General features: G+C 41.0%; 2 protein-coding genes across 2 annotated transcripts; one reads left to right on the top strand and one right to left on the bottom strand.

Annotated features, from left to right (window-relative positions):
- Nucleotides 1-3700: 3700 nt before the first annotated feature.
- On the bottom strand, nucleotides 3701-5344 carry LOC311061765 (ATP-dependent clpX-like chaperone, mitochondrial; the record flags this gene model as incomplete). Its single annotated transcript, XM_084080457.1, has 1 exon — nucleotides 3701-5344. The coding sequence occupies one exon, from the start codon at nucleotides 5342-5344 to the stop codon at nucleotides 3701-3703; it is 1644 nt and encodes a 547-aa protein (XP_083936583.1).
- Nucleotides 5345-6288: 944 nt separating this feature from the next.
- On the top strand, nucleotides 6289-10599 carry rpl11 (ribosomal protein L11). Its single transcript, XM_084081505.1, has 6 exons — nucleotides 6289-6340; nucleotides 7105-7255; nucleotides 7884-7990; nucleotides 9585-9716; nucleotides 10038-10148; nucleotides 10499-10599. Exons 1-6 carry the CDS (start codon nucleotides 6335-6337, stop codon nucleotides 10526-10528), a joined length of 537 nt encoding a protein of 178 aa, XP_083937631.1. The 5' UTR covers nucleotides 6289-6334; the 3' UTR covers nucleotides 10529-10599.
- The last annotated feature ends 917 nt before the right edge of the window (nucleotides 10600-11516 follow it).

Raw genomic sequence — 11516 nt, forward strand, 5'->3', positions numbered from 1 at the left:
CACCTCATGGTCCTGGAACCACCTCATGGACCCCTGGGGTCCCCAGACCCCACTTTGAGAACCACTGGTGTAGATAACCACATGTTGGCTATCCTCCAATACACATGAAGTCAACAGCCACTTCTTTTGACCAGGATACATTTATGCATATTATTTATTTATTCAAGTTTATTATTCTTATTGCCAGACCCAGAGGGTCGGCCTACATGAGGCTTTGTTCCTCTTTCATCCATACATGGGCATGTCAGTTTTCTGTCCCCCTTTCGTCCATACATGGGCATAGAAGGGAACTCTGAAAAGGGACACAGGCTGACACGTCATGTGAAGTCGGGCCTAGTCGTGACGTAGTGCTCTGATCTTATAAAGTACTTATTCTGGGTCTGGCAGAACCAGGTCTCCTGGTCTTGTTTATATATACGTATGTGATCGACCGGGGCACTCCCCTCCCAATTTCTTACAGCTAAGCTGCTTTTCATTGGCCCAAAGAACCTTGATGAGACCCAGCTGGTTTTGGAGATGTCCATTCTTCTCTGTGATGTCCCATCGTTCTAACTCTCCTCTTCCAAGATGTTTTTCCATTTGCCTTGCCAGTAGGCTAATTGAGCTTCTCTTTCCATGCTTTCTCTCTCAAGCAGCTGAGCAACCTGTTGGTCTCCTCTGTCTGAAAGTAGAGTCTCTCTTACATGTTGGTGATCTCCTGGTGTTTCCCTTTGCCTCCGATTCCTTCTGCTCTCTCTCCAGGTCTTTGATCTTCTGTTCTGATCTATGGTAAGGAACTTTTCAGCCAAAGCCTTCTTTTCACCAAGCAGCTTGTTTCTGTCCTATATTCCCATTTCATCTCTTCCTTGAAAGCCTTCTCATTGTCCCAAATAATCTCTTATTGTCATTATTCGTTCCTGATGAGACCCAGGAGGAGGTCTTGGGAGGTGTTGAACTGCTAAGTGAGTTCAGAGTTTTCTGTTGGATGTTCACATCTGTCTCTCAGAGCCTTATTCCCAGCTTTCTCCACAATATAGATGCTGGGGTTTAAGTGGTAAAAGTATACTACGGAACACAATCGATTGATTTTTGATCATTGCTCTGGCCCACCCATCTGTGTTAAGTGGTCAGATGGGTGGGCCGCAAACACTTTTCAAGTGGGGTCTGGTCCAGAAAAGGTTGAGAACCACTGGTCTAGATAACCACAGACCACAGAAGGTTCAGCTTCAGACAATCTATATGGTTGTTGCCACTGACTGTTAGCTATACCTGTATATATAGATGCTATTTCCTGCTAGTTGAACTGAAGGAAAAACCCTAAAAAGACAAGAACAATTAATGGATGGGAAAGACAAGCGTCTTCAACTCTTCCTCAGTCTCAGTCAGTCTTTAAATGACATGCTTCCTGGTTTTTCAATAACATATTTGGAAATTATTCTAATACATTTACTGGGAAAGATCAATGAACACACATGCTCAGTACCTCAATACTGTTCATAGCTGCTACATGAAAATGTCTGCCACACAATTACATTACATTACATTACATTACAGTCATTTAGCAGACGCTTTTATCCAAAGCGACTTACAATAAGTGCATTCAACATAGGTAGGGAACGAACTAATCACCAGAAGTCTTAAGTGCAATTCCTGCAAAAACAAGCAACCAAGAGTATACCTAGCGCTAAGGTAAAAGTGCTATATATCAGCTACCTACTTTCTTAAACAGATGAGACAAAATAGCAAAATCAAATGAGCACGAGCTAATACAAAAAGTGTATCGACTAAACAAGATCCAATAAAACAGTACAACAATAAAACAAGAGTTCGTACAACTAGTTAACAACAAGTAAGCCAGACAAAGAGGAAGGGTAGTGTTTCCTGAAGAGGTGGGTTTTCAGCCTGCGGCGAAAGATGGGCAGTGACTCTGCTGTCCTGACTTCAGTGGGAAGTTCATTCCACCACTGTGGGGCCAGAACAGAAAAAAATTGTGACTGTGTCGATCGACCAGAAGGACCCAGAAGGAGGAATATATTTGACATTGTATGACAGCAGCATGGTAGCACCCTTGCAATGCATAACAATAATAACAATTAGACCAATTTCATCCCGCAGGGGAAATTGTGTTTTCAGCTTCACCCAGCTGAGTGCTGCCCACAGAGGAGCATAAGGGGGGTGGGGATGGTTAAGCTCAGGGACACCTTGACACAAATGCATTTTTTTACCATACATAGTTGTACCACTGTGTTGTTAAAGAACAGATTTTCAAGTGAAAAAACATGCAGAAAATGAGATTATATCCTAAAGTGTAAAGAAATCCAATTTCCCATTAAAAACACAGAGGTGAAGACAAAACAAGGAAGGATCATTGAGGGGAATCTGTATTTGTATCACAGATATTCAAAACACCTGTTTGTGTGTACTGTAATTGAAGATCAATCATGACATTTGCACAATACAGCAATGTAGACAGTAGTTATTACTTTGGACCATGAGAAATGTTGTCCCAAATCAAATGACATACTAAACATGATGTTCTCTATCAGGATGTTCACAAACTGCTATTTTACAGAGATGAAACTGTTTGCAATCACACTGATATTTATGTTTTTTTTCTAATTTCAAATGCTGGTTACTTTGCTGCTGAGGTTTATTTAAATTGATGGCACTTTTGTTAGTTCTGTACATCACTCATCCCTGCCTGATTCCTTGTAAGTAGCCGGCAGGATTTGGATCTTGGGTAACTGATCAGAAACAAGAAAACAAAAAAATACAAAATGATGTCTCAAAACATAAATAACATTTTTAACACATTTCTTAAATTTTAGTACTACCTCCAATAAAATGAGCAGGGAGAAGATGTGTTCTGGGGTGGAGTTTAAAGATCAACCTAACTCATTTATTTTTTGAGGTCTGTAGCTTTTTCTTCAGGATCTTAGTGTATCAGGATGTGCACGCTTAATCAAAATGACATTGGACAAGTACCCCTTGCCCTGACCACAATTCACGATCCGACTGCCCTTCACGACACGTCTATTTTAACATTTAAGTTAATAATATTTAAAATAAATAAATAAAACATTTCACTTCATTGGTCTATTGGCAGCATGCACAAGACATTTGCCACTGATCATTTTGTGAGAATAGCCCAAAGGGCAAATGTACAAATGAATGGTTCCATACTGCTATCAGGCCTGGCCTCTGAATGCCAACGTTCAAATTTTGAGAAGTGAAATGTCTGTAGCTTCAGTAGAAATCCAACTAGAAAGGGAGCGCTCAGTAGAACATACTGTATATCTCCTCCAGTAATGATTTGCAAGATTAGCCACGGATACACAGACAGACACACACACACTTCTATATTAGAGAGATTGACCATGGGGAGTATTTTCCCCCAATAGAATCAAGAATCAAGAGAGAATCAAGAGGGGTTCATTTGTCACTCATACAGGTACAAGTAGCTAAATGTTGGTTGGACATGTTCCGGAGACAACATAAGAACAAGATAATAATAATAATGATAATAATAATTAAAAAGTAATAATAAATAATAAGTAGTATTTTACTAGATGTAGGCCCTACTGAAATAAAAAAATACTGAATTGATCAAATAAAAACAATAAGAAAATAGAGTAAAAATAAAATAATAAAGGTTCAAGGTTAATTGTCGTCTTGTGTACAGGTACACAAATGTATTTGTTATGTGCTCCTCAGCATATAATCAGTTTTCGGCCATATCTGCCTGCCTTGGCCCACTTTCTTTCAGAGACTCTTTCACTTGTGCTTTAATGTACCTGGGCATAGATTTCCCTTCAGCAGCCTCTTTGTTCAGTTCTACAGCCATGATGTCGGAGTGTGGCACGTCAAACATTGGATCGAGCAGCAGCTTCTCCATGACAGACCTAAGACCACGAGCACCAGTCTGTCTTTCCAAAGCCGTCTTTGCAATGGACCTCAAGGCGTCAGGGGTGACAATCAATTTACACTTTTCCATACTGAAGAGGGCCTGGTACTGGGGAACCAGAGCATTACAAGGCTCAGTCAAGATGCGGACCAAGGTGTCCTCATCCAGGCTATGAATGGGCACCACAACAGGCAGACGGCCAACAATCTCTGGGATCATTCCGAAATCTAACAGGTCCTTGGCCTCCACCTGCCTCAGAAGATGGTCCTTCTCCACATTCTCCTGCACGGTGTCCGTGACAGTAGCGCCGAACCCTAATGGGGACTTTTCATTTTTTCTCCTGCTGATTATCTTGTCCAGTCCGTTAAAGGCCCCAGAAGCTACAAACAAGATGTTTGTAGTGTCTACTTGGACCATCTCTCCGCGCAGCTTCCTGGGGTTCTGAGGAACACTGACAACAGTGCCTTCCAGGAGTTTCAGCAGTCCCTGTTGTACTCCCTCTCCGCCTACATCCCTCAACTGGTGCATTCCAGGGACACTGCCGATTTTGTCGATTTCATCTAGAAACACAATACCTTGTTGTGCTTTCTCAACAGAGAAGTTGGCATTTTGGAGAAGTTTTGAAATGACAGATTCTATGTCCTCTCCAACATACCCCGCCTGAGTTAATGTTGTACAGTCACAGATGGCAAAAGGCACGTCTAGGCATTTGGCAACCGTCTCAGCTATGAGAGTTTTGCCTGACCCAGTGGGCCCCAGCAGTACAATGTTGCTCTTCTCTAATTTAATATTAGTGGGATGGGAGTCTAGGATCTCTCTCCCTTTCTTCTCCTGGGGGAGCTGTTGGTAACCTATAATGTTGCCATAGGGATTTGGCCCAGCTATCAACAGCTGGGCTAAATCCCTCAAGGCTTGTTGTCTCTCTGTTTCCAGCTGTAGCTCAGTACTAGCGGCAGGAAGGTTGTTGTATATGCGCTTGTAGTGATTGTAAACAGCCACCGCCATTACTTTTTTGGCATAAGACTGACCAATGATATGTTTATCAAGGTAGGCGTAGATCTTTTTGGGGGGAGGAGGTTTCTTTTGCTGAAAGTCAAATTTGACAGCTTCATTGTCAAAACTCTTCTTGGAGTTAGTCTCTGGCAGAAACACAAACAAATGGTGGCATTTCTGACATTTCACAAAACGAGTTGAGGACACAAAGGTTTCCAAAATTTTGGAGGCCTCTCCACATTTAGGACAGCGCAGCTGGCTGCCACCAGATCTTCCTCGTTTCCCCATCTCACCACCTGATTTCTTGCCACCTTCCGAACCATCTTTGACTCTTGATGAAAAATACACAGATGTCTCTGATAATGATCTCGCTGGCACTTTTCTGGTCAGTGTTACTTCAGGTAGACCTATACATGGTCTACTTAAAATGGGCAAATTAATGCGTGAAGAGACTAAAAACAGTCCCATCGCTGTTCTAAATGTGGAGGACATCATTATCCCTGTGAAATAAAGCAAGTATTTGGCTGAATCCTCAGTTCTACCATTCAACGCATCATGAAAGAACGTTGATGATGTCACCCAACTCAAATCCCTGTGATTGGCTGTTGTCAGCCAGAGTTGACAACACCACAGGTTAGCATGTTTTGTAAGAGAAATTCTGATTGGCTGGGCTAATTGAAGTCTGTGGTTGGCCCATCGTCCATGGTTAGTCTAAGGAGATCTGTGTGGTTGGTCAATTTATTGTCTGTCGCGGGTCAGCCATCTAGAACAGTATTTTGTCTCTATGTGTGTCCCCAAATATTTACCCAAATATGTATTGTATGTATTGATGTATTGTGTGTATTCTATGTATTCTATGTATTGTATGTAGGTACTGTCTGTATGTATGGCCCCAACTCAATATTTGGGTAAGACTGGCATGATGACGTCATGACATCGCTGGGGGCGTTGTTTATGAATTAGTTATAGCAGAATTATTTGGTTGAAAATAAGTAAATGGCTTGCCATTTCTACTCTATAGGTCTCCTAGCTAATATATTAGATATGATATGACTAGATATTAATCATGACAATATTGTCACATATAACTTTATTTAGTTTTTTTTTAAATGTATGTATTTTATATTTTATTTTATATTTACATTTTTTTTTTTATAAATGGGGACAAATGCATATTATACTTATTTTCCACAGCATATATTTATTCTTAATTTCTTTTTCCATTTTGGAATTTTGCAATTTAATATTGAGGTGCCCACTCGACCTGAAGTTAGAAAATATTGCATTTGCAAAAAGACTCGATTTATTAGGAATACAATGAACTTTGTTTATCGACGCTTGTGCGTAAAGTGGAACGCGTGGCATACGGTTCGATGTTTCCTAGGGCATATTTGAAGTGAACACTCTCTTATAAATACCCTGCGCCGGAAATGTAACGTCCTCTTCTAGTGATCAAACATGGCGGTGAGTAATAAGTACAATCATATGAAGGCGAGCTACGTGAGTTTGCCATTGAAATCTGCAATCATCGGCGTTATAAAATCACACTCGCATGTAATAAATGTGCTATCGTCTGTATGTTGATACACACGATTGACCCAATGTCGTATTTTGGCCATAACACCATAGGACATTTGGTAAAATTAACATTAGCAGAGGCTAACTACCGCATAGACGTTTCTAGTTGATACGTTCTCCTAAGTCCTAAGTACGTTCTGCCGGGAAGGCCATTATAATGAGATTGTCATGGCTACAGCGTGGTGAAACTGCCAACATGTTCATTGATTGTACTGGTTTGCGTATTGTGGTGTAAATACGGTGTCAGATGTAGCAGCTAGCTAGCAGCAGCAGTGGTGATATGTACGGGCATGTCCGGCTGTAGCATGCACTGATCCGACAGACAGCATAAAACATTGAGTTGGAGGAGAGCGTTCCATCCTGCAGTCTGATTAGTATCGTTGAATCGTGTTTTGCGTTTTACCAACTGCTGGGTTATGCTAGCAGTTGACTGGAATCTGGATTACTATCGTTAACTGATTAGCATAATATCGTTGGTAACGTCCCTCAACAAGCTAAACATGTCTGTGTCAGTTGACAAGGTGAGAGCCGCCTAAACTGGGTTAAGGCCTGTATTTATGTATTATATAGGTCTTGTATGATATTTAAAGCTAGTTTGTACGTTTGTGCTCCTGTTCAGTTTGTGACCGTAAATACATTGTTGTACACAGGACCAGGGTGAGAAGAAGGAGAACCCCATGAAGGAGCTTCGCATTCGCAAGCTCTGCCTCAATATCTGTGTTGGGGAGAGTGGAGACAGACTGACCCGTGCTGCTAAGGTGCTGGAGCAGCTCACAGGACAGACCCCTGTCTTCTCAAAGGGTAGGTACTGGTGTCAGAGGTTTTGCAGTGTTGTTCATATATCAGTCAACCATCAGGCTTATCGCATTGTTGACGTTTTGGTCTGTTTGGCCCCAGAACAGATAACTTGACATTTTATCTGTCAAATGTTTACAGGAAGCCAAGGATCTGTGTGTGGTAGTTACTTGTTGAAGACTTGTTTTTGTTAGCCTATGCTGTAACTTTCTGCTATTTTCAAACATCTAATTTCTCTTTTTAGTCTTGAGCTAAATCGTTTGGGAACCACTGCCCTAGACCACAAGTCCTGAATGTGGAGTCCAGGGACCCCAGGGGTTAGATGGGGTAACCAGCTAAATGATTTATAGTTGGGAACCAAATGGACACTTATGGTGTCTGAAACTCAGCGTGTACAAATGAAACCGAAAAAACCCATCTCTTGGGGTCCCAGAGATAAGAATCGTATCAAATGGGGGACTGGCTTACTGCATATCAAACTGAGGTCCTTCAAATTAAATGATCAGATGTTTGTTTGGCATATCGGATCCTTTTGACTGCTGTTAACACAATGTGTATAGCCCTGCACAGTTAATCATCACAAAGAAGATGTCATCAATTTGATCCTTATTTTTTTACACTCCTCCCCCTGCAGCCCGCTACACTGTGCGATCCTTCGGTATCCGTAGGAATGAAAAGATTGCTGTCCACTGTACCGTCCGTGGTGCCAAGGCAGAGGAAATCCTGGAGAAAGGACTCAAGGTGAGGAGATAGATGCCCTAAATAACTTATCATTTTTAGAGTGCATATTGCTGTGCACATTAGAGGATTTTAGCCATGTCAGGCGAGGGAAAAAATATTTGCACACAGATTTTAGTTCTGACAAGTTGAATGATAGACAACTAGGCTATTTGACGCTTCACAGACAGCTCGCTTTCATTGGCATTTGTAAGTCTGTGCTCATCTTTCCATCGTTGTTCCTTTAACACAATTTTTCATATTTACTATCCAGTCGGTGACATTAAGGTTATGCCGGGTAACCCCTCACACCATAGGTTGACTTAGGCAGGTAATTAGTTCTGACCAGTCTCAAATTGGGAACGCCCCGCGATTGTCATTGGTGACAAATCTGACCCTAAATCGGATCCTCTACTGTGAGAGGCCAGCTTAAGTTTGGGATATTCTTGGTTTAATAGATCATGTACACCACTAAAGGCTGAGTTATCCTTATGTTTATGTAACTACATGCTACCATCAGGTCTGTAATATGAGTTGCCTACAGAATAGTGAGTGATTTATAGTTATGCATAGGCTTTACCCATCTGCAAAACTAGATGTCAATGCCATGCGTTAATTATTGAAACACCATTAGTAATTGTGTTTACTTTCCTCTGATTCACTTGATGGTACCAAATGGTAAAGTGGTGGAGAAGATTTAGGATTACACTGGAAATGGCTGAAATTCGTCTTGCATTAATTAGGAGCAGATTATGGCAGAAGTGGCAGAGACGGTGTAATATAGAGACTTTGGGTGATTGTCTGTGAGATCATAGAAGAACTAGGGCTGTCCCCGACTCAGGATTTATCGAGTCGACTCAGAGTCGCGGGTTTAACGCAGAGTCAACGGAGTTGTTTTATAAGGTCACAAAAAAAAGTTTTGACTGCTTGACTCAAGGAATGCGAGTCGACGTCGGGCTCCTCGCCCGACGCGTCGACTTTTAGGGGACAGCCCTAAGAAGAACATGGCTTAAGGAGGGGGAATTTGCAGTTGATTTGCCAAATGCAAATAGGTTTGACGGTTCTTATTGAACACATTTGTTTTAAATGCCCTTTCCTCTTTTGAAGAGGTGCACATGAGCTACAGAGTATACCTCTGTACTTACGCAGACACCTTGGCACACAGCATAATTCACCTTTTTAGGGTCATACACCTTATGAACACACAAGTTCAGCTAACTCCACAATAGGATTTTTATTATGGACTTAGTGTTCTTTATAGGACAGTGGCCAAAGTGCCATCTAAGTTAAGGAATGACCAACTGTTGTTGACCGTGGCTAAACGGTACCCAAACTTGAAACCAGCCATTACAGTCGCGTGACACAAGGTAAACTAGCCACTTGGAACCCTAGCATCCCCATTCTGGGATGAACATTTGGTAAAAAATACAAGCTTGCAACGCAATACGGCGGCGAAGATATTTAGTGTAGAGTCAATGGGAATCCAAGTATGGGGTTTAAGTGGATAAGTTTTACATATTGTCTTGCCAGACATGCTGACGGGTATAATTCTGCTAGATGCTGTGTTGCATGCACTTGGTATTTCATACGTTATAAAGTTTCATTGCTTTTCCTCTAGGTGCGTGAGTACGAGTTGAGGAAGAACAACTTCTCTGATACGGGGAATTTCGGGTTCGGCATCCAGGAACATATTGATCTGGGCATCAAGTATGACCCCAGCATTGGTATCTACGGACTGGACTTCTACGTGGTGAGTATCTAGACCTTAGGTGTCAAGGATTAGTTTTATTTTGTGATTATGGACAATTCAGATGTGTCCAGTAAGGGTTTGCCAATGAACCTTTTTATTATATTTGTAAAATAATAGTTATGTGGATGCATCTGACCTGCTTTACTTGTAGATGGATGGTGGAATCGGTATAAATGAGCACTTCGTGAGGTCCTTTTTAACATACACTATTTGACAAACAATTAAGTGCTGTCATAAAGACCAGCCAGAATGCCCAAACAATAGATGCAACAATTCTATTCTTGTATTGTTGAAGTTCATGATTGCATTTTTGTGTTTTAGGTCCTTGGCAGGCCTGGTTTCAGCATTGCTGACAAGAAGCGGAAAAGGGGCCGCATCGGTTACAAGCACCGTATCCGCAAGGAGGAGTCTATGCGCTGGTTCCAGCAGAAAGTGAGTGTTACATGTTACTCAGTGTGGTTAACCCTGTGTGTGTGTGTGTGTGTGTGTGTGTGTGTGTGATGGGGGAGCCTTTTCAATGTCACAGAAAATGTCAGTGGTCAAATGTAATTGGAAATGCTGCTACAAACGATTGTCTTGATCAGATTTAGACCATAAAATTACAATGTACGAAATATGTTAACCCAACAGTCAAAAATATAACATTTATTTTATATGCAGCAAACTTGACTGAAGTTGTAATTCACATCAATTTATTTGGAACAATGTATTCATGTACAACCCTAACTCTCCCAGATGTCCCAGGAAAACATTTTGATTATTTTTGTTTTTGTCTTTTTTAGTATGATGGCATCATCCTCCCCGGCAAGTAAAGGACCACCACCACCACCACCTTTTTGAATGTTGTTGTTTGTAACAAACTAATAAAAAGGAGAAAAAAATGCCTGTTTGTGCTGTTGTCTTTGCTGACATTGGTATTTTATATTTAAATATTCCATAAGTGAACTTGTAACTACTGAATATGTAGTCAAATGGTGGTGGAGTGTTTCCTTAAGGAATTTCTTGTTTATGCCAAGTAATTGCAGATATCCATTGCAAATTGCAGTTATATTCACACTTAGAAAATAAACAATTTTCATTATGCAGAGTATTTAAAACAGACTAAGTAATGTTGATACTAAACCCTAAATTGAATTGTTGAAATGTGCTGTAGAAATGACCAAAGGGTGAATGCCTAGCGTTGGTGGAGTTCAATATTTTACCTCATGGGGGCAGTGGTTGCTAGTGAAGTTCTCTTGAGTGGAGCCAGTTGGGCCTAAGATGAAGTCAGTGCTAATTTGGGGAACTTGTGTAGCAGGCAGCATTTCAGAGTGCATCATCTCACTTTTAAAATGAATGACCATGAAGCAGGAGTACCTAATACTGTGGGGTCATCCTACTATTTAAGAATGGACAAGTATGGCTGTTTTCCGTGGCCTTACTATGATGTGAACTGCGAAAACTCACTTTTTTTAAAGGATGCAATGTAAACTACAGAACTACTTTTAAGAGATATAGAAAACATATATCAAATCTTTTAAGCCACTATAAAGAAAAGAGTCAAGTCACGCCTTGCTCTTTATTGAAAGGATCCTCGTAATATGTCTAGCAATGAAGAAGACTGAAACGGTTGGAGAAATTGAGATACAGCTGATTTAGAGGACCGGAAAGTCTTTGAACCTAATATCCTGTTGGAGCCTAGGCGTTATTTGTTGACTTGGCTGCTCAGGGACTATTAAACAGTCCAAACCACTGATGTGATCAATATAAATGCAGCAGACAACATTTTATATACTGTGTGTGTGCAAATGTACTGCAGCA

This window comes from Gymnoscopelus microlampas, assembly GCF_963454915.1.
Source record: "Gymnoscopelus microlampas genome assembly, chromosome: 15".
Lineage (NCBI taxonomy): Eukaryota > Metazoa > Chordata > Actinopteri > Myctophiformes > Myctophidae > Gymnoscopelus > Gymnoscopelus microlampas.